The sequence below is a fragment of the Chiloscyllium punctatum genome, chromosome 33, assembly GCF_047496795.1.
Source record: "Chiloscyllium punctatum isolate Juve2018m chromosome 33, sChiPun1.3, whole genome shotgun sequence".
NCBI lineage: Eukaryota > Metazoa > Chordata > Chondrichthyes > Orectolobiformes > Hemiscylliidae > Chiloscyllium > Chiloscyllium punctatum.
Genome location: NC_092771.1, coordinates 16,586,369 through 16,610,610, shown reverse-complemented (window position 1 = coordinate 16,610,610; position 24,242 = coordinate 16,586,369). Strand labels below are relative to the sequence as shown.

General features: G+C 44.3%; 1 protein-coding gene across 1 annotated transcript in view; it reads left to right on the top strand.

The window, feature by feature from the left end:
- The first annotated feature begins 22,089 nt into the window (after positions 1–22,089).
- Positions 22,090–24,242, top strand: part of LOC140458455 (potassium/sodium hyperpolarization-activated cyclic nucleotide-gated channel 3-like) — a 407,121-nt gene continuing 404,968 nt past the window's right edge. The window contains exon 1 of the mRNA XM_072553060.1: positions 22,090–22,856. Coding sequence (XP_072409161.1) covers positions 22,195–22,856 — 662 coding nt within the window. The 5' untranslated portion in view covers positions 22,090–22,194. The remainder of the gene's footprint in view (positions 22,857–24,242) is intronic.

Sequence of the window (24,242 nt, the reverse complement as noted above, 5' to 3'; positions counted from 1 at the left end):
ATGTCTCTGAAATGGCCACAACATTGAAATCCCAGGTACCGACCCATGCTGCAAGTTCAAAGACCTTATTCTGGATTGTTGAAGAAAACTCTCAGACTCAGACCTTGCGAACTGATTAGTTTATTACATGATATATCATGGGGAATTCTCCGTCCTAACTGTGGCTCGGTGTTATTCCAAAGTACATCAGGATACTACAGGATTATATAGAGAAAACAGCTAGGAGCTGACCTTTAATTACACAGTTTGGCATACTTACAAGTTGGTACTAAATTAGGGGTCAGCCATTAAGTTCAAAACTAAAGCACTATTATGCATTCCACAAGTGGACAGATCAAGTGGTATCACCACCTGCTCTCGTTACACAAATTGCTAATACTAAGCAGAGATATCCCTAATTGACTGAATGACCATGAAGAGGCAATAACTCGAGAAGGAAGGGGAACGAATTGGAAAGTCTATGTCAACGTGACTGGTTCTACAGCCTGCGCTGATCATTCAGTAAAGGGAGGAGACATTATCTCGAGAAGGAAGATAAGAACAACCTTTCACATTACCTCATAGTAAAGAATACATAGCCAGCAAAGTTCTGGCTGGGGACACAAAATGGAACTCTCAGCCGAATCAGGAAAATGGCTTCCAGACAAATAATGTTAACTTTTCCCCAATATGAATGTTCCTGGCATTGAAATAGACACACTTCAAACCAACATTTTGCTTGCCGATGCCCTCGTGCAACCCTGAAACCTTATTTCTGACATCCCTACTCTCAGCCTTCTCTATACTCAAACTACAATTTATATTGCCATCCCCCTGCTGAATTAGTTTAAACCCACCTGAAGAGCATCAGCAAATATCCCCCCCAGGATATTGGTACCCCTCTGGTTCAGGTGAAGACCATCCTATTTGTCGAGGTCCCACCTACCTCAAAAAAACCCCAGTTATCCAGGAATCCAAAGCTTCCTCCCTGCACCATCCCTGTAGCCTCTCTCTCCCTATTCCTCATCCCACTAGCACATGGCACGGGCAACAAACCAGAGATAACAACTCTGTTTGTTCTAGCTCCAAGCTTCCACCCGAGCTCCCTGAAATTCTGCACTAAATTCCTATCTCTCTTCCTACCTATGTCATTACTGCCTATGTGGACCAAGACTTGGGGCTGCTCCCCCTCCCTCTTTGGTCCAACTAGTCCATGCCAAAATAATCCCTAACTAAACTAGTCACACCTGCCTGCTCCTGCCTCATATCCCTCCAAACCTTTCCAAATCATGTACTTATCAAAGTGTCATTTAATGGTTATAGCTGTATTCAGATCCACCATTTCCTCAGGAACTTCATTCCACAAACAAACTACTCTCTGTTTAAACAATTTGCCCCTCATATCTTTTTTTAAATCTCTCTCCTCTCACCCTAAAAAAACTCTTGAAATTCCCCATCCTAGAGGAAAAGCACCTACCATTAGCTCTATCTATACCCCTCATGATTTTATAGACATCAGTAAGGTCACCTCTCAGCCTCCTATGCTCCAGTGAAAAAGTCCGAGCTTATCCAGCCTTCCTTTATGACTCAAACCTTCCCTACCCAGAAGTATCATGGTAAATCTTTTCTGAGGCAGGTACCTCAGTCAGAATTGGAATGCTGTTGGTGGTTTTCTGAACCTTACACTAGTTGATTAGCTAAATGATTTAACCATTCCCCTTTAGCAGGGTAATAGGCACAAAATATTATGTAAGTTTAAGTGCAAATTATGGTAAGTGTGAATCACAAATCTTTTGGCTATTTTCTAAGTCTTAGTATTACAAGCCAGCCATACCCACAAATATGCACATATTTCCAGGATGAAATACTCAACGTTTCAGCATTTCTGCTAATTATGCTCATTTGCAGACCATCATTGGAGTGCTACACGTTAAGCTTATTTGGAGTACAAGCATCTCGATAGGCTCCTTTCAAAAACATATTCAAATTTCTTTCTTAAATTAGGGAAGCTGCTGGACTTCAAAAGGTTCAGTATAGGTTTTCTAAAAAAAAGTATTGCTAGTTATTTCAAATCAGCTTACTTTGATGGCACAGACTGACACTGTGATTAAAATTGCTTATTTTTTGTCATAAACTTGTGATAAATCTATTTGCAGATGTGTTAGTCAAACTGCATCACATTACTGCAACTAAATTTATAACAAGATATATTTTTAAAGCAATTAAAAAGATACACACAAGTGTGGTAAATGTTTGGTACTCTCTTCTATAATGGTAATGAACGCAGGATCTGTTGTTCATTTTAAATCTGAAATAATGAAATAAATGCACAGAGACTTGCATGTCATCACTAAATCACTCTTTATTTCAATGTACACAGTGCATGTACTCTGACCAGCCAGCTCAAATCCATCCTAGACTGAGAGGCTTTCTCAATCTCCTGTTTATTTTTTTTAATTCCTCCACACTACCGCCTAACTAGGGTAGTGCTTATATTTTCCCTAGCACCCATGTTGTGTGTGTGTGTGTGCGGGTGTGAGACACAGTGAAAGACACAAGGTGCACAAATCTTTATTCAATTTCCACCACCAGGAAGAAAGGAAACACCCGAGTGGCCAGTGACAAGCAGTTCCTTTCTTAGAGGGCAATGCTGCGTGATCAAACAGTGAAGGGGAGGGCAGGGATTAAATCAAAATAGAGTTGGAGGGGGAATCTTCTGTTTAATTTTTTTTCTTTAGTGAACACTCCTTTTTTTTTGTTTTTTTTCTTTTTTTTTAACCCCCACACTACCGCCTAACTGCAGTAGTGCTTATTTTTGTCCCAGCACCCATGGTGTGTGTGTGTGTAGGTGTGAGACACAGTGAGAGACACAAAGTGCACGAATCTTTATTCAATTTCCACCACCAGAAAGATAGGAAAACACCCGCTTGGCCAGTGACAAGCACTGCCCTTCACATCAAAGGGCAATGCTGTGTGATCAAAACAGTGAAGGGGAGGGTAGGGAGTAAATCAAACTAGAGTTAGAGGGGGAATCTTCTGTTTATATTTGTCAGCCAGGCACGCTGATTGGCCCAGGCTAACAACCCCAATCAAGGATCTCATAGTCAATGAGATCCACCTAAACCTGATTTCAATCACTTTAGATAGATTATTTTGTTAAGCAAAGGAATTGATCAATGGCAGGTATATAGAGTTAGGCCACAGGTCAGCCATAATCTCATTGAATGACAGAACAGGCTCAACGGGCTGAATGGCCTATTCTGCTCCTATAGCTTGATTGCACTTATTCAGGGACAAATTTTGTTTTGCAGTTTAGTAATAAGTAAAGAAATTCAAAACCTCGCAAACCAAGAGTGTATTTTGGCCCAATCTTAGCAAGATAGTTGATTGGAGCCAAAGCTGAAATTCTACATCCAAGTGTTAAGAGTGCCTCTTATTAATGACATAAACCTCTTTTTAAGCGGTGAGATTCAGCCGATCGTCCGTGCTTGATGAAGCTGTGAGATCTTTTCTTGACTCGTCTTTCTTCTTCCATTGTCTTATATCGTCCTGCTTTCATGAGGTCGACACATTTTACAATTTGCTTTGTTGACATATGCTGAAGCATTTATTTTGTTAATATTTTGCATTCTGAAAACCTCTCTCAGTATTTGAAGATTTTGGGGAAAGTGTTGGTGTAGTGTTAATGATCCAGAGGCTCTGGTAATGCTCCAGGGACAAGGTTTTGAAACTCACTTGCGATCTGCTGGAACTTGAAATGAAACTCACAATCCATGATTGCTATAAAAACCACATCTGGTTCATGAACGTTTTGACAATCATGCATGAGATCTTTTCAGAATCATAGAATTCCTATAGTGTGGGAGAAAACCATTCAGTCCATCAAATCCACACTAATCCTGTGAAGGGCATCCACCCACACCCATCCCTCTACCCTATTCTTGTAACTCTGTATATCTAAATGCTAAGCCATATAGCCTGCACATCCCTGGGCAATTTAGCATGGCCAATCCACCTAACCTGCAACCAGTGGAAACCCATGCAGACATAGGGAGAATGTGTAAAGTTCAAACAGATAGTTGCCTGAGGGTGGAATCAAACTTAGGTCTCTGCTGCTATGGGGCGGCAATGCCTATCACTGAGCCACCATGCCACCCCATGGATAGGGGTCTGGAATGCACAGCCCAGGAGGGTAGCTGAGGTGGGTGAACTCACAACCTTTGAAAAGTACTTGGATGAGCACTTGAAATATCATAATCTTCAAGACTAACAGGACATTTGGTTCAACAAGTCCACACCTCCAAAGAATAACCCACCCAGACACATTCTCCTACCCTATCACTTTACATTTACCTTTAACTAACACATCTAACCTACACAACCCTGAACACTATGGGCAATTTAGCATTGCCAATTCACCTGACTTGCACATCTTTAAAGTGTGGGAGGAAGCCGGTGCACTCGGAAGAAATGCGCGCAGACACGGAAGAATGGACAAAGTTCACACAGATGGTCATCCAAAGCTGGGAGGCAGCAGTGCTAACCACTGAACCACCATGCCACCCCATTAGTGGTGGAGGCTGATACAATTACAGTATTTAAAAAACATCTGGATGAGTTTATAATAGGAAGGGTTCAGAAGAATATGGGCCAGGTGCTGGTAAATGGGAATACTTCAGAATATCTATTTCCTTGCTGTACATATCTATGACTCTATGACTATGGGCCATGTGTTAGAAAGTGGGACTAGTGTAGATTTGGTGATACAGACTTGGCGGACCAAAGGACCTCTGCTACGCTGTATGATTCTATTATTTCATAAACTTTTATGGAATATTTCTTACAACATTCAAGGCCTTTATCACCTGCAAACCTTCCAGCTTTTTAAATCTTCCTTCTATTTCTCAAAATATATTTCTCCAAACCAAATACTTTTATACTTCAACTTTCATTGACCTTTTCAGAAACAAAAACAGAAATTGCTGGAAAAGTTCAGCAGGTCTGGCAGCATCTGTGGAGAGAAATCAGAGTTAATGTTTTGGGTCCAGTGACTCTTCCTCAGAACTGATGTTGCCTGGTCTGAAGCGAAGGTCTTATGAAGAAAGGCTGAGGGACTTGGGTCTGTTCTCATTGGAGAGAAGGCTAAGAGGCAATTTAATTTACAAGATGATCAGAGGATTAGAAAGGGTGGAGTGAGAGTCTTTTTTGTAGGATGATGACACCTGCTTGTACGAGGGGGCATAGCTGCAAATTGTGAGGTGATAGACTTATGGCAGATGTTAGAGGCAGGTTCTTCACTCAGAGAGTGGTAAGGGCGTGGAATGCCCTGCATCCAATGTAGTTAACTCAGCCACATTAGGGGCATTTAAACAGTCCTTGGATAAGCATATGCATGATGATGGGAAAGTCTAGGATGATGGGCTTAGACTAGTTCACAGGCTGGCGCGACATCAAGGGCTGAAAGGCCTGTTCTGTGCTGTATTGTTCTATGTTCTATGTTCGATATTACATTGACTGCAATCTTTCCTCATTCCCTCACAAGGGGTTTAAGGACAGCAAGCTAATTGTCAGAATAATTCAAGACAAACGCTGCTGTCCCGATGTTCCTGGTAATGTACAGATTGTATTTATTATTGATTTAACGAAAAGAAGGTGTAAGGACAGTTCATGTAAACAAAACAAAATTGACGCAGTCAGCTGGGCCAAATGACCTGCTTCTTCTCTGTTCTATGATTGTATGTAGACAGCACTTCTCCAGTATCTATTTTGTTCAAGTGACATTCTTTTGTTCATTATTTTAATACAGGAATTAATTGTTTCTCTTAAATGGGTTGATGCTGCCTTTAAAACAGGAGACAAAAGAATGTCATATGATCCCCGAACATGACTGGTAGTAATTTCTAGGCTAAAATGTCACTGTAATGAATAAAATGATGAGGTGAATTTCAAATCCAGGCTTGGGTATTCAGACTTGTTTGGGAATAACAAATACAGTAATTTAAAGCTCTTTTTGAAGTATTATTAATGACACAAAGTTTATTAATGTATAAGTATTGTTAAGTGGTCACTTGGTGGCATAGAACTATTGGGAAAATATACTTTTGCTGAAGCTTTTTTGACTTGTACTGTTGACAAGTGGATTCTGATTGGTAGAGGTGTTGCCATGGAACTTGCATCAGTTGCACCAATCAGCACTCCCTTCCCATACTGTTTCAATGTTGTTTTTCCTTAACATTAGCGTTTCTTGAAAATTGTCCTGATGAGTGCTAGATGAAAAGCTACCACAAAGAAGCATATTTTTTCCCAGTGATATAAATGATTTCAAATCATAGTAGTCAGATGTTTGCAAGAAATACAAAAATCTTGATGAATCTCTTTTGAGGAATCAGCTTATCAAAAGCAGAAGATAGCTGAAAGAGTACCACAACAGCTGAGAAATAAAAACATTCCAATAAATCTGACTGTTGTTGCAAGAAATCCAAATGAGACCATCATAGTAAGTATCAGGAGCAGTGAGAATACTTTTCTTATCATCCTCAAGAGTATTAGAAAAGTAGTGATCATGATGAATAGATTGATGCTACAAAATGATTAGGGGTTTAGATAGGGTTGACCATGAGAACCTTTTTCCACGTATGGAGCCAGCTATTACGAGGGGGCATAGCTTTAAATTAAGGGGTGGTAGGTATAGGACAGATGTTAGGAGTAGATTCTTTACTCAGTGAGTCGTGAGTTCATGGAATGCCCTGCCAGCAGCAGTGGTGGACTCTCCCTCTTTATGGGCATTTAAACGGGCATTGGATAGGCATATGGAGGATAGTGGGCTAGTGTAGGTTAGGTGGGCTTGGATTGGCGCAACTTCGAGGGCCAAAGGGCCTGTACTGCGCTGTATTTTTCTATGTTCTATGTTCTATGTTCTTAAAGTCAATGTAACTAGGACAGTTATCAGGCCCCATCACTTTATACAATTAAACTCCGAGAAAAAATATTTTTGTTGTTGGGCAAAGGCTAAATGATACAAGCAAATCATAACTTTGGATGATATGAGTTATTGAATTATGAAAGAATTATTTCATAAATTAACATGTTGTCTTCTAACAGTACAATGGAGAGTTCATTCTTGCAACTTATTCCAGTTATGAGAACGAGCGTTGCAACAACCTGTAAATATTCGTGAAGGACTGAAATACAATCTCAAACCATGGGAGCCAGCAGATGACTTTTAAAAAAACATTCACCCGTGTCTGTGTGGGTTTCCTCCAGGTGCTCCAGTTTCCTCCCACAGTCCAAAAATGTGCAGGTTAGGTGAATCGGCCATACTAAATTGCCCGTAGTGTTAGGTGAAGGGGTAAATGTAGGGGTCTGGGTGGGTTGCGCTTGGGCGGGTCGGTGTGGATTTGTTGGGTCGAAGGGCCTGTTTCCACACTGTAAGTAATCTAAATGTTCGATCCCATGCACATGTAGAAAATGTTGCACATGGTAAATGAGGAAGAGGCTTTACTGAACCCACAAGGCCATCTTATTCTTTTAATGGCTAGTCCAGATCTTCCAGTGGCTGAATAGCTGTTATTCTTTGGAATACTGCATTCATTTCTGGTCTCCCTGCTGTAGGCAAGATGCTGTGAAACATGAAAGGGTTCAGAAAGGATTTACAAGTATGTTCTCTGGCTTGGAGAGTTTGAGCTGTAGTGAGAGGCTGTAGTGGGATTATTTTTCTTGGAGTTTCGGAGGCTGAGGGGTGACCTTATAGAGGTTGTAAAATCATGAGGGGCATGGAGCTGTGAATAGTCAAGGTCTTTTCCCCCAGGGTAGGAGAGTCCAAAACTAGAGGGCATAGGTTTAAAGTGAGAGGAGAAAGATTTAAGAGGACAACATTTTCATGCAAAGGATGGCGTGTGTATGGAATGAGCTGCCAGCGGAAGTGATGGAGATTGGTACAATTATAATATTTAAAAGACATCCGGATGGGTACATGAAAAGGAAGGGTTTGGAGGAATATGGGACAAATGCTGGCAAATGGGACCAGATTAATGGAGAATATCTGTTCAGTATGGACAACTTTAACCAAAGGGCTTGTTTCTATGCTGTACATCTCTGACTGTATGTGGAATCCCCACCACAGCAGAGTCTAAAGGAATTGACCAGGAAATTCAAGCTTCCACCCGCCTGGAACCCTCTGAAAAAATTATCTTTCAAATTGGAGAATCTCAAGTTTTCTAATGAAATTAAGGAAGTAGTTACTCAAGAAAAATTAAACTATTAAGTCTACCTCTTGAGTAACTGTTTAACTGATGTCATACTTAGCCCACGTACCCCAGACCACTTATAGAATATCTCACAAGCTTTAAAAAGTACTTGGTTGAGCCCTTGTCAAGAATGTGGTGCTAGAAAAGCACAGTCGGTCAGGCAGCATCCGGGGAGGAGGAGAATCGATGTTTTGAGCATCGGTCCTTCATCAGGAATGGCTGAGCACTTGGAATGTCATGACCCCAAGGCCATCACTCTAGCATGGGAAAGTAAGACTGAAGTAGAGGTAGTAGTGTATTTTTAGCAGTGCAGACTTGATGGATGAAGACCCTCTTCTGTACTACATGATTCTATGATTCCATGACCCTGATTGAGCATATCTTAGGACTCAAAACCCCTGCCAATGGACATGCTCACTCATTCTCCTGCTCCTTACCTGAACCACAGCCACACACTCATCTCCCCACACTACCCAAGCTCCTGAAACTCCAGCAGGACTATACTCTACTGCCACCACTGAACCTGACTCCCTCCCCAGTGCTCGATCCAACACCAGACTTGACCCATACCATGCAAGGCTCGATTTCCAACCCACACCAAATATTGCAACACCAACTTATAATCATAGAAACCTTACGATGCAGAAAGATGCCCATGAGTCTGCACCGACTCTCCAAAGAGCACCCCACCCATGCCCGGCCCCCACCCAATTCCCATAAACTCACATTTCCCATGGCTAATCCACCTAGCCTGCACATCTGTGGACTGTGGGAGGAAACCCAGAGCACCCGAAGGAAACCCACTCAGACAGAGGGAGAATGTGCAAACTTCACACAGACATTCACCCAGGGCTGGAATCGAACCTGGGTTCACTGCAGTTGTGAGGCAGCAGTGCTAATCACTGAGCCACCGTGCTGATTATACGAGCTTGCTGTGAAGTGATTAGCTGTTGTGCTTTCTAATTATGCATGTTACTCGAGTCTGAAATTCACTGATCTTATAAGCCATATAATTGGCCTATGTGAAGGGACACTACCACTGCACAACAAGAGCCTTTCCTCTTAGCCTTTTACCTCAGATGTCAATGCGACCTGGTTATTGACATTTGTACTAATGGAAAAACTGTCTTTCCATCCATCCTATACATGCCCTTCATATTCTTATAAACCTCTATTAGGACTCCCACCAACCTTAGCTATTCCAAGGAAAACAACCCCAGTTTTTCCAATCATTCCTCACAGCTCAGAGTCTCCAGCCAAGGAAACATCCTTGCACACCCTCTCTCGTACAATCACGCCCTTTGCAAAACGTAGTGACCCAAGCTGTATGCAGTACTCCAGTACAACCTCTGTACCTCGACTGGTAAAGGCAGGTATCCCATGACCCTTCTTAACAACTCTATGTGCACAAAGGGCCACAAGGCTAAAAGTTTGATTGATAAGAGTAGAAGTTCGGCACAACATCGTGGGCCAAAGGGCCTTTTCTGTGCTGTACATTTCTATGTTGTATGTTCTTCAGTGGCTGCTGCTCTGTTAAAACTCATCCATTACATTGTGATAATGCAACCTTTCAAAGCACCAATGACATAACTCCCTTCCATGTGTGACAATGCTGCCCCTTTAACAAGGTTATTTTGTCCTGGTTTTTTTTGAAGAGGGGTGGTAAAGGCAGAGGTGCTGATATGTCTAAAAGTTAAACAATGGCAGTGGAGTGGCCAGTTCTCCCAGTTCAGGTTTTTTTTTCTAGTTTGGTTTCTTTTAGCAGGCAGTCAGAAACTGTTGGCAGCAGAGAAGCTGCTACTGTGAAAAAAAGGTTCCATGCTTCAACAGACATTTCTTGCCTCGTTTTTCTCTCTGCAATCTCTGCTGCCTGTAAGAATCTGAGTTTGAATTTACCATTTGCCAAGGAGTGTGTTTTTGGGATGTTGCGAGTATTGGAGCAGCTCCTTTGTTAAGTTGCGATTTCAAGTCGGTTGGGTTTCCAAATAGCTAAGTTGTTCTAAATTCTGTTTTCTTTGATTTGTGTTTCAACCATATTATGTGAATAAATTCTGTTTTGCTTAAAGCTGAGTGGTTTGACTAGCTGCATCCCTCCTGGAATATCCGCTTGCACCTGCCTATACAAAAAAAAATAAGTTAGGGTCTGGGCTACCTTCTTGAAGTGTTTTGAAAGGGTGTGGCTTTGTCCATAACACATGGAAATTTTTTTAATTAAGTGTTGGAGTGGGTGGGTGGGAGGGAAGCAATTCCTTTTGATCAAATGGCAAAAGTTTTTTTTTGCCTGTTTTAAAAGGAAATGGTGACTTACAGAACCAGAAAGAAAAGGAAAGTTCCATTTATATACCATGACTACATCTTTAAGAAAACGGGTCTCTCCATTTCAGACACTTCTGAGGGGAACCGCATTTCTCATGGGTCTGCAAAATTCTCTTCCCGGAGAGCCACGGAGGCAGAGTGATTGAATATTTTTAAGTACAGGTGGGTAGATTCTTGTCCAACAAGGGGCACAAAGCGGGGACACAGACAAGAAAGTTGAGTTGAGGCTGCAGTCAGATTTTCTTGAACAGCAGAGTGGGCTTCAGGGGACAAATGACCTGCTCCATCTCGAACGTTGTAACGTTCTTAGTTCATCGCTGCAAAAATGACTTAGACTATGTTGCAGAAGGAACACAAACAAATTTCAACTCCAAGGCATCTAAAAAACAATGCTTGCTCGAGGAGGTAGGTTTTAAGCAGTGACTTAATAGTGGAGAGAGCTGTAGAGAGAGAGATGTTTAATGAGGGAATACAAGAGCTTGGGATCTACACAGCCACAAGTAACACAGTTACGGAAATTGAGGATTTACATAGAGTTGAATCATAGAAGTCCTACATTGTGGAATTGGACCAATCAAGTCCACTCTAACCCTCCAAAGATCATCCTAGAATCATCCCCCTACTCTATTCCTGTAACCCTGTATCTGCCATGGCTAATCTACCTAGCCTGTACATCCCTGGACACCAAGGGCAATTTAGCATGGCCAATCTACCTAACCTTCACATCTTTGTACTGTGGGAGGAAACCAGACCACCAGGAGGAAACCCACACAGACAAGTGGAGAATGTGTAAACTCCACACAGACAGTCCCTTGAGGGTGGAACCAAACCTGGGTCCCTGGCACTGTGAGGTAGTAATGCTAACCACTGAGCCACCATGCCACTCCTAATATGCACCAACATGTTATGGGTTGTAGACATGGGGGAGGATACAGAGGTGGCATGGGGAAAGGCTATGGAGGGATTGCACCACAAGGACAATATTTAAAAATTTAGATATTTCTCGACTGGGAGCCAAAATGTGTCAGCAACCACAGAGATAATGGGTGAGAGCTGGAATTGATGTTTTAGGATACGGGCAGAGATTTTTGTGAGTTCAAATTCATGTTGGTTGAATGTAGAAGGCTAGTCAGGGCAATATTGGATTTGTTGTCTCTGGATGTTACAAAGGAATGCATACAATTTTCAGACACAGATGAGTTGAGGTAGGGACAGTAAAGAGTGATGTTGTAGTATTCCTGTTTTAACTGGCCATGAGGAGGCAGGTATAGAGATAAAGACTGTGAGCACCATTGAGAATGAGTTAGGAACATTTAACTGACTTGGAACCACTTGAACAAGACAAGTAATTGTTTTAAACTAATGGTAAACTAACAGACCTTCCAGACTGAACAAGAATGTCCTTCCAGTTCTTTATCCACAAATCATAAAAGATGAGATTTTGACATTTTCTTTCAACTCTAAGCTTCTCACATTCAAAAGCCAGGATGAACATTTTTTTTCGACTGATTGTGCAGCTAATTGAAATGTAAAACAGCGTTGGCATAAGCATGCTGTGGTTGGCTGATTTTTCATTGTTTTAGGCAGCTAATGTCTGTTGTTTGAAGTCAGGCACAGCAAAATGATACTCATTTGTGATTTTGACTGGCACTGTGAAAATTTCTGAAAGTCCAATAATGCACCCATTCTTTTTAAATAAAGAGGAATTTAGTGAGGTACTTGTTTTTGTTCGGCACAGACTCAGTGGGCTGTGCTGTGGACCTCTGTGATCTATATGTCAACAACTCTGACTTTTACTCTTAGTTCCAAAACAGGAGTGCAACACAGTGAACAGTACAATGGTTAGAGGTAGGGGCTCAAGACTAATAATCCAGAACACCAGGCTCATGTTCTGAGGGCATGGGTTCAAATCCCACCATGGCGTCATGAAATTTGAATTTGATTAAAAAGTTACTTTGGCTTTAAGAGGTATATTTTGTCCAGGTTCTTTCTATGAAGAAAGGTTGTGACAGATGTATTGAGCAGTCTGCTCAGAGCCAATAAAGTTAATAGCTTGTGAGGCTTTCTTTTTTAAAATTGGAACAATACAAGCATCCTGGATGGGTGAGGTCAAGATCCCACAGAACCAGGATATTTACTTTTGATACTTCAACAGCAGTTGTTGCTGGGGTCTTGAAGCTGGATGTGGAAGCTGTTTTTCCTCTGTTTGTTATGGCTGAAAGTTATGGTTCTCCTCCTGCCACTAGAATTGCATGTGAGACCATCTATTTTACTGAATTTGCCTTTGCCAAGGGTGTGTTTATGGGGATGTTGCTATATTGGAACAGTTACTGTTTAGTAATTCAATAATCTTTTACTCTGTTAAGTTATTCCAATTTCTTCTTTCTTTTGTTGTCTTTCAACTGTAGAGTATGAATAAAGTGTGTTTAGCTTCAAGACTGGTAGTTTGACCAATTGAATTACATCGAACTACAACACCTGGCACTTGCTTATAAAATAAGAAAACATTAGGATCTAGACTATTATCTGTTGAGGGGGCTTGGTCCTGTCCATAACAACTAGTCTAATTAAAGCAACTGCCAGTTATTGTTAAAAACTACTTTATTCACTAAAGCCCTGCCATACATGCCTGGTTTGGTCTACACGAGACTCTCGATCTGCAGCAGCATGGTTGACTCTGGGCAGCTGGGGATAGATAGCAAATGCGGGTCTCACTAACCATGCCCACAACCCTGCATAAAACTTTTAAATATAATATTTAAGGGTAGTAATCAAATAATGCTTGATGGTGTTTCATAGAGGAGAAAGGGGGAAATAGAAGCAGCATGCTTAGAGTTAACACATTCAGTTGTTTGAAAATCAGTTTGTTTTTAGCTTATGGTTAATATCGCAATGACAGCTCATATGTAAATAGTGCCTTTAACATACAAAGTATTGTTCATACTTTTAGTCAAGTTACTATAGTTAGAGCTAAAACTAAAACCAATCAACTCAGAAGATACAGATGCAAAGGATACAATTCTAAAGAGTGGGCAGGAACAGAGACATCTGTGTGTATGAACATAAATCATTAAAGGTGGTACGGCAATTATAGAGTGTGACTAATAAAGCATACAGTGTTCTGGGCTTCATACATGGGGGCATTGAGAATAAGGGCTGGGAAGTTTTGATAAATATAAGAAAAGGTTAGACCTCAGCTGTGGTGCTGTGTACAATTCAGGGATAAGACACTCTAGGAAGGATGTGAATGTGTTGGAGAGAGTGCAGAAGAGGTTCACAAAAATGGTTCCAGAGATGAGACCCTTCAGTTAAGATGAAAGATTGGAGAAGTTGGAACTGTTTTTCTTAGAAAAGAGAAGGTTAAAAGAAGATTTGAAAGGGAGATTTCAAATCATGAGTGATCTGTGAAAGGGAGAAATTGCTCCCACTCATAAAAAAGATTGAGAATTAGAGAGCATCATTTTCACTTAGAGTCTTACGGATGTACAACATGGAAACAGACCCTTTGGTCCAACTCATCCATGCTGACCAAAAATCCTAAATTGATCTAGTCTCATTTGCCAGCACTTGGCCCATATCCCTCTAAACCCTTCCTATTCATATACCCATCCAGATGCCTTTTAAATGCTGTAATTTTACCATCCTCCACCACTTTCTCTGGCAGTTCATTCCATACATGCACCACCCTCTGTGTGAAAACATTGCCCCTCAGGTCCCTTTTAACTCTATCTCCTTTCATCTTAAACCAATGTCCTCTTGTTTTGGACTTCTCTACACTAGGGAAAATACCTTGACAATTTATCCTATCCATGCCCCTCATGACTTTATAAACCTCTATAAGGTCACCCCTCAGCCTCTGACACTCCAGGGAAAATAGCCCAAGCCTATTCAGCCTCTCCCGATAGCTCAAACCCTCTAATACCTGCAATATTGTGTAAATCTTTTCTTCACCCTTTCAAGTTCAACAACATCTTTCCTAAAGCAGGGAAACCAGAATTGAATGCAGTGTTCCAAAATATGGCCTAGACAATGTCCTCCTAATCACAGCATTGAGGAGCTGCCAGGGTGACATGGTGGTTAGCACTGCTGCTTCATAGTGCCAGGAACCTGCATCCAATTCCTGCCTTGGATGATTGTCTGTGTGGAGTTTGCACATTCTCCCATCTCTGTGTGGGTTTCCTCCCACAATCCAAAGATTTTGCAGGTTAGTTGAATTGGCCATGCTCAGTTGCCCATAGTCAAGAGTAAATGTAGGGGAACGAGTCTATGGGTTACTCTTCAGAGGATCGGTGTGGACTTGATTAGATTAGATTCCCTACAGTGTGGAAACAGGCCCTTTGGCCCAACTAGTCCACACCAACCCTCCGAAGAGTAACCCACCCAGATCCATTTCCCTCTGACTAATGCACTTAACCCTATGGGCAATTTAACATGGCTAATTCACCTGATCTGCACATCTTTGGATTGTGGGAGGAAACCAGAACACCCAGAGGAAACCCATGCGGACACAAGGAAAATTTGTAAACTCAACACAGACTGTCACCCAAGGCTGGAATTGAACCTGGGACCCTGACGCTGTGAGGCTGCAGTGCTAACCACTGAGCCACTATGCCACTCCTTGTTCAATCAAAGGGCCTGTTTCCATACTGTACGGAATCTAATCTAAAGAAATAAGGGTGATGTGAGACCACCTTTTCACACAGCGAGTAGTTAGCGTATGGAATGCATTGCCTGGAAATGTGGTGGAGGCAGGTTGAATTGAAGCATTCCAGAGGCAAGTGGATGATTATTTAAGTAGAATCAATGTGCACACTTAGAGGGAAAAGATATTGGCAGTGAGTAAAGTGCTCAGAGGGCCAGTGCATCTACAGTGGGCTGAATTCTTCCTTGCAACAATTCTGCGATTCTGAGTGGAAATTTTCTACACCTCCCAACAACTTCAAAAGTGAAAATAATTGGTATTTTCAAATATTGCCCTGTTAATGTAAACAAACACATCAAGTAGCTGTAATTATTTCTACCTTGCACAATCAAAGAACAATAACTACAAAACACTGATGTGTCCGTGAGACAATAAAACCCAAAGCAAACACAGAAATAGCCCATAATATAGAATTATTTTTTACATGGCTATGTCAACATACTGTAGTCTTCACACAAAGACCCATGCTGTGAGTTGTTGAATTTACCCACTGACAATAATTTTAATATCAATGACTCGGTTAGTACCACCAGGTTTTGTGTCAATGACTGTGAGTAACAACATGAATGGGTTTAGCCCTGACATGCTGGGAAGAGTCTTGCAGCATCTTTGCAGAACCCACTGTTCATTCTATACCCTTAAACATCTCAAAGGGAAGGCTATGCTAATGCCTTCATTTTGTGATGTTTAAGGGCGTGGAACAGTTCTTGTGATCTGGGACCTCCAGCATATAGAATAGCCTTCTCTGGAGGTCTTGCCCATCAACAGCCATTGTTTTCTTGATTCTCTCATGGGATGTGGGTATCAATGGCAAGGTCAATGTTTGCAGCCCATTTCAAACCCACTTTGAACTGAGTGGCTTGGAAGGACATTCCAGAGGGCTGTGAAAAATTACTTACAGTGGTGTGGAATCAAACTGACTCTAAAGGATGTTCATGAGCCAGATGGGTTTTTACAATGATTGGTGATAGTGCCACGGTCACCATTACTGAAACTAGCATTCAATTCCACATTTGTTCATTGAATTTGAATCCCATTGGCCACCATGGTGAGACTTGAATCCATGTCCCATAGAGTTAATCTAGGCCTCTGGATTACTAACAAAGCAACATTACTCCAGGGTCTCCTTCTCCCAGTCAGAGGCTAGCATCTTTTGGGCTCAGCAACACCACTGAGGAAACTATGGTTGCTACAGCAAGGACATGTCCTAAGAGCCCCTCAAAAACAAAGTGATCCAAGTCAGTAATGTTGGGGAGGTGGGCCATGCAGTGGGAGTTGGTGTCAAGCACTCATCCAAGAAACTGGGCAGTATTCCCTAAACTTCTGACTTGTACCTTGTAGATGACAGATTGGCTTTGGAGAGTCAGAAGATAAGTTACTTGCTGCAAGATTCATACTCTCTCAACTTGCTCTTCTAGCCACAGGATTCATATGACAAGTCCAGTACAGTTTCTGGTCAATTGTAACCCCAAAGACATTTGGGGCAGCAGAGTGGCTCAGTGGTTAGCATTGCTGCTTCACAGAACCAGGGACCTGGGTTAGATTCCAGCCTCGGGCGACTGTCTGTGTGGAGCTTATATGTTCTCTCCATGTCTGTGCAGGTTCCCTCTGGATGCTCTGGTTTCCTCCCGCAATCCAAAGATGTGCAGGCTAGGTGAATTGGCCATGCTAAATTACTCATAGTTTTCAGGGATATGTAGGTTAGGTCCATTAGGGGAATGGGTCTAGGTGGGTTACTCTTTGGAGGGTCAGTGTGGACTTGTTGGGCTGAAGGCCCTGTTTTCACACTGTAGTGATTCTATTCTACTGACAGTCACAGATTCAGCAAAGATAATACCATGCCACCGAGTGATGATCTCATTGGATGTAGTCATTGTCTTTTGAGTGTCAAAAATGTTACTTGCCACTTGTCAGCCTAAACCAGGGTATTGTGCAGATCTTGCTGTGTTTAGATGTGGACTGCTATTTGGGATATCACTGCTGACCATTATCCGATTATGAGCAAACATCCCAACCTCTGAGCTTATAATGGAGGGAAGGTCAATAACAAAGTAGCTGAAGGTGTTTGGGCCCTGGACACTTCACTGAAGAACTACTTCAGAGATGACCTGGACCTTAGTTGACTCACCTCCAACAAGCTCAACCACAATCCACAACCCGTTGGGCATCCTGCATGTTGGCCAAACTACCTGGAGCAGTCTGCTAAGGCCCTAAATCGTGGCCTCCAAAGCTGTGGGCCATAATGCCTAATGGAGTTGGCGGCCAGTAGTCACATGCTCCAAAGCAGCAATGATAAAATGTCAAAATGCAAGACCCTTTAACTCTCACGGTTATTTTTTGATATTGGGTGTGGCCTAACTGCCCATTTTGTGGGCCCGAACCATGTCCTAAAACCTTAGTGGGAGGGAAGGGTGCTACTTCCCTTAAAACCCTGTGGAATGAACAGGGTTCCCCCTTCATCTTCACACATCTCTCACCTGCTCTCCTCCTCCACCTTGATCTCACAGAAATTCCTCCACATAGACATTCCCCCTCTTGCTCACACAATCATCTCCCCATTTACAAACTATCTCCCATTCTCCGCTTGTAGAAGCATTCTCCCCCACCACTCCCATCTCATACTCCTCACAAATCATACCCCCTACACCATCCTGCTCTGGCAACTTTCCAACACTAAATGGGTCACTATGGGAAAGGTTTAGGGAAATAATTGGCCACTTCAGGAACTCGGTTGGCAGGAAGATCCATGGCAGGCCATCCAATCCAAAACTTAACAATGGCAGAATTGGAAATGTGGCAGGCTCTGGTGTTGCACCACCCTGCCCAATTAAATGCCTTTTCTGCCTTCAAGCCCACGTCCAGCACAAGTGGAGCATTATGCCCACCTTGTCCAACTTTGAGGATCCTTAACACACCAGAAGGTGCTGCTGCTGTGTATTTCTCTTGGAAACAGAAGGAGAGATGTCTGTACCCAGGGTAGCAGTCAGTGATGGAATTCCTAGCACCTGGAGTAGATGAAGCAAATAGCAGAGATGTGGTTAAAGAGGGAGTGAAATTGGTTAAGAGGAAGAAAGGAATAGAACGTTCTTATGACAGAGGTAGTGATGCTACCTTTTCTATGGCCTGGTAAGATTATAGCAACTTTACCTTTCACTTTTCCATACCTCTGGAGCAGGTGAGATTTAACCCAGTCCTTCTGGCTCAGAGATAGGGTCATGGCCGTTGCATAACATGATCCTGTGTCCTCTGTTTAATGTAAGACATTGCCTGAAGAGTGCAATTAGCTGTGAACAATTCTGATGTCACAAGTTCTCTGCCCTCACTAATGTAAACGAAACCCCAACACCTCAAAGCATTTACAGAAAGGTATGCCCCACCGGTTTTGGATTGTATTGTTTCATGCCTCCAACTCCATTTCAATGTACTCCCCTCCCTCTTTCATGATTACTGTGGCACTGTTCCTAATGGGCAGTGCTTGGCTAATTGTTATCAAAAAAAGAGAATCTGCCTCATTGCTGCTTTGGGGATCTACCAGTCTGAAAAAAAAGGCTCAAATAAATGTAAATTATCGCAGATGCTGGAAATCTGAACCAAATGCCGAAGAGACCTGCAGGTCTGATGGTATCTGTGGAGAGAGAAATAGAGTTTAATTTTGAGTCGAAAAGAAAGTGAGGACTGCAGATGCTGGAGATCAGAGCTGAAAATGTATTGCTGGAAAAGCGCAGCAGGTCAGGCAGCATCCAAGGAGCAGGAGAATCGATGTTTCGGGCATGAGCCCTTCTTCAGGAATGAGGAAAGTGTGCCAACCAGGCTAAGATAAAAGTTAGGGAGGAGAGATTTGGGGTTGGGGCGTTGGAAATGCAATAGGTGGAAGGAGGTCAAGGTGAGGGTGATAGGCCGGAGAGGGGTGGGGGCAGAGAGGTCAGGAAGAAGATTGCAGGTTAGGAAGGCAGTGCTGAGTTTGAGGGATTTTTAGATTAGATTACTTACAGTGTGGAAACAGGCCCTTCGGCCCAACAAGTCCACACCGCCCCGCCGAAGCGTAAGCCACCCATACCCCTACATTTACATCTACCCCTTACCTAACACTACGGGCAATTTAGCATGGCCAATTCACCTGACCTGCACATCTTTGGACTGTGGGAGGAAACCGGAGCACCCGGAGGAAACCCACGCAGACACGGGGAGAACGTGCAAACTCCACACAGTCAGTCGCCTGAGGCGGGAATTGAAGCCGGGTCTCCGGCGCTGTGAGGCAGCAGTGCTAACCACTGTGCCACCATGCCGCCCTTGAATGAGACAAGGTGGGGGGAGGAGAAATTAGGAAACTGGAGAAATCTAAGTTCATCCCTTGTGGTTGGAGGGTTCCTAGGTGGAAGATGAGGCGCTCTTCCTCCAACTGTCGTGTTGCTATGGTCTGGCAATGGAGGAGTCCAAGGACCTGCATGTCCTTGGTGGATTGGGAGGGGGAGTTGAAGTGTTGAGCCACGGGGCGGTTGGGTTGGTTGGTCTGGGTGTCCCAGAGGTGTTCTCTGAAACGTTCCGCAAGTAGGCGGCCTGTCTCCCCAATATAGAGGAGGCCACATCGGGTGCAGCGGATGCAATAAATGATGTGTGTGGAGGTGCAAGTGAATTTGTGGCAGATATGGAAGGATCCCTTGGGGCCTTGGAGGGAAGTAAGGGGGGAGGTGTGGGCGCAAGTTTTGCATTTCTTGCGGTTGCAGGGGAAGGTGCCGGGAGTGGAGGTTGGGTTGGTGGGGGGGTGTGGACCTGACGAGGGAGTCACGGAAGGAGTGGTCTTTTCGGAACGCTGATAGGGGAGGGGAAGGAAATATATCCCTGGTGATGGGGTCCGATTGGAGGTGGTGGAAATGACGGCAGATGATACGCTGTATATAGAGGTTGGTGGGATGGTAGGTGAGGACCAGTGGGGTTCTGTCCTGGTGGCGGTTAGAGGGGTGGGGCTCAAGGGCAGAGGAGTGGGAAGTGGAGGAGATGAGGTGGAGGGCATCGTCGATCACGTCTCGGGGGGAAATTGCGGTCTTTGAAGAAGGAGGCCATCTTGGTTGTACGGTATTGGAACTGGTCCTCCTGGGAGCAGATGCAGCAGAGACGAAGGAATTGGGAATATGGGATGGCATTTTTACAGAGGGCAGGGTGGGAAGAGGCGTAGTCTAGGTAGCTGTGGGAGTCGGTCGGTTTATAGTAAATGTCTGTGTTAATTGTCTGTTTAATTTTGAGTCCACAATGACTCTTCTTCAGAACTGGAAACATTCACTCTATTTCTGTCTCCACAGATGATGCTAGACCTGCTGCATTTCTCCAGGATTCTCTGAATCTGTTGCAAACAAAAAGGCTACAATTGGACAGCTTGATTGACACCACATCCAGAAGCATCCATTCCCTTCACTACACTCAGGAGCAGCACTGTGTACTGTCTACAAGATGCACTGCAGAAATTCACCAAAGATCCTCAGATATAGCATCTTTCAAACCAATGACCACTTCCAATTAGAAGGACAAGGGCAGCAGATACATGGGAGCACCACCTTCTGCAAGAGGCCCTCCAAGCCACTCATCATCCTGACTTGGAAATACAGTCAGTTCTGCTATAACTTGTCTTTTGTTAATGTGAAATGGCTGTAACATGATTGGGAATAGCGAATGCAGTTTCACAATGGGAACTTGTAAAACGTATGCTATCTATAAGGTGATTAGATCGCCAAAACTTTAAGTGTTACTTGTATTGTGCGATTTTTGTCTAGTGCAGGGTTGCACAGATCGTGTTATAGAAAAATTGACTGTATTCCTTCCATGTCACTGGGTCAAAAACCTGGAATTCCCTCTGTGGGAAGGGCACTGTGTGGGTCTACCTACAGCACATGGACTGCAACGATTCAAGAAGGCAGCTTACCACCACCTTCTCAAAGACAATAAGTGCTGGGCATAGCCAGCAACAAAATGAAAGGGGTCGAATTGTTTTCAAAGCCTTTCAGAGGGAATGTAAGCTGTACTCTTTTCTTTAATTATTGCCAGTTAACCCCCTTCCATCTCCCCAACCTCCACGTTTTCACATAATTTTGTTGCTTCAGGACGTCAGGTGCTGCTCAGTTTTCAGGCCCACGTCTTTGCAAGTTGGACTTTATGACAAACAGCACTGGAGAGAAACCTGAGCTGGGGGTACTGGCTGCCATCGATTTGAGATGCTCTCTTGTAGCCCCCTCCCAGGGACTCCCCCAAACCTTGCCCCCTTCCCAGTTTGGGGGCCGAGGGTGAACTGTGCAGCCTGCAGGCTTCAGTCCTGGGCCAATCCCAGTTTAAAAGACAGGGGGAGGGGACACATAGAACCCAGACAAAGGTGAGGGGCAGCTTCTATGGCAACCCAATAGATCACATTCCCCTATTCAGTAAGCCTATGGGAAACGCAGAGCGCTCTCACGGCAGTTAGCAGCTTTTCTTCGCTGTTATAATGGGATCTCTGCCGTGGGTAGGGTTCAAATCCCGCAAAGGATGAAGCCTTGTTGATTGTTATTTTTTTTATTGTTGTTAAATTTCTGCTGGCTTGTCTTTTATTCTCTGCTTTCCAGTCCAAGGATTCTCCCTCTTTTATTTTATTTTTGGAGAAGTGGGAGGACTCGCACGCCTCTTTGGGGTTTGCAGACTGCGAAGTCCTGGTGCCTTTTTGAACCCCATGGCCGTGGTGGGTGGGTGGGCGAGGGCTCTGAAGAGGAGGGGGGGTAAGCGTCCGGATTTCCAGCGCCCGTCCATACAGGGAAGGGGAGGGGGGAGGAGAGGGGGAGGTGGGTGGGGAGGGAGAAATCCTCTCTCCGCTCAGTGCATCAGGAGCTAGAGATGTGGCAGGGATCTGAGAGCCCGTGGTCGCTGTGTCTCTCTGACGGCGGAGCCACATCTACATAGCAGGGGTACAGGGAGGCTCCTAGCCGAGGGGACATGGACAAGCTGGCTCCTTCCATGCGCAAGAGACTCTACAGCCTTCCGTCGCCGACCCGGGCTAAAGCTGGGACAGAGGACGAGGAGAAGGAGGGAGACCGAGAGGCGGCCAGGAGGAGTTTCAAAATGAGACCCTTGCCTTCTCCCTCCGGAGGGCTGACCAGGGAACCACTGGCCGGAGGACAGGACAGCAGCCTCTTGGAAACCGAGCTCGGGAGGACGGTCAAAGGCAGCAGCAGCAGCAGCACGAACGGGGACTGCCGCCGGTTCCGGGGCAGTCTCGCCTCGGTGACCGGCCGCACGCTCCAGGGAGCCGGGCTGGCCGACGACAAGCGCCTGATCGTCGAAGGGGACTCCAGCCCCAGCGAGGACACCAACCCCGGCAGCGAGGGCTCCGAGGCGAGTCCCCAAGCCGAGCCGAGCCCCGAACCCGAGCCCGGGCTTGCTTTCCTGAAAGTGGACACCGCCGACCAGATCCTGCTGGAGGATGAGCTCCGGGGGGGCCAAGCCGGCTTCATGCAGAGACAATTCGGGGCCATGCTCCAGCCGGGAGTCAACAAATTCTCGCTCAGGATGTTTGGGAGTCAGAAAGCAGTAGAGAGGGAGCAGGAGCGAGTCAAATCCGCCGGCTTCTGGATTATCCACCCTTACAGCGACTTCAGGTAACCCACTGTCTCAATGCCCTTAAATCACTTTAAAACAGAAACAAAGTTCATTCCCTTGCCTTTCAGCCAAGATAAGGCATGTCCCAATTAGATCCTGCAAACAGGAGGGAGGTAAAGTTCCAAAGAAGGGAGTTGGCACAAGGAACAGATTTAAAATAGTCCTTTCCCTGTAGTGTTGAGAGTTTTATTGTATGAAAACTGCCTTGATAAATAAAGCCAAGTATGAGGATTTGTCCAGCGGCCTGGCAAGATTGGGGATGTTTGTTTCAATATTATTTATGCAAGTTTTATTTTATGGAACGTAAATAAATGTGCAGCTTGTGAGAGTTCCTAACTAGGGAGGTACAGCTCCACCCCGTTCTTTGCGGGTAAACATTTTGTTAAACTCTTGGCGAGCCACACTCAGAATTCTAACCTTTGCCAATTCGTTCTGGTCATTGTGAAAGTTTGCCTAGAATTTGGCAATGATCGCAAAATTGCATGTGTCCTTAGTTGTTTGTGTTAACGCACTCCCCATCCACGTCGGCTTATATTTACGTACATTTAATGGCAATGACCTGGTTCTTCGATTTCATCAGTCATTATCCATCTCCCACACCAGAGATCTCCAGAGATCACCACATCTCCTCTGTGCACCAGAGTTCCCTCCTATACCCATGCAGGGGCAAAGCGACAAGCAAGGTAGCCCTGTGTAGCTGACAGAGGAGAGGTAGCTGAGAGGCTATGGTGCTCTATAGTTAGGCAAAATCTGACACATTCCAAACTCGCCTCTGGGCATGAGAGTTTGGACAAGATCATCCAACAGCTAGCGCTGATAACGCTTCAGGCTCATATGTGTGTTGGAAATTGCAATGGGGTGTGGGAGGGGAAGGGGAGGGCGGATGGACAAGAGGACTTTTTTTAAAAAAAAGCCCTGTGCGTTAAGGCCAGGAGGATAGGCAGGGCGCGCCCGCAAGGCGGAATAGCGGGATTGGTGTGGTGGTTGCTGTCCGTGGTGCTGAACGCGGCCGTTCCCTCCATATCCCCGCGGCCTCAGTCCCCACGGCTTCGCCAACGCGTAGCCTCGAGACTCAATGCAACTTGCGCCGCGACAGAGCCATTAGAACCGAGTTCACTCCCGAAATAACGCGGATTCCCTTTGGAACCGGCGGTTTCAAGAATTGCGCTCCACATTGAAGAGCGCCACCAGCAACCAAACCAAGTTAGCGCCCTGGAGCACGAACAAAACAGGAATTGGAGCTGGAGAGGAATCGGGGGCACTTTAAACCTTGCGATTTGATTATCCTTATAGGTTTGAAGGTCTTTGGAAGCTTAGCATGGTAGAACTTGAACAAGAGGGTGCCTGATACCCATGTGTGACCCATCTCTTGTAACTGTCTGCTT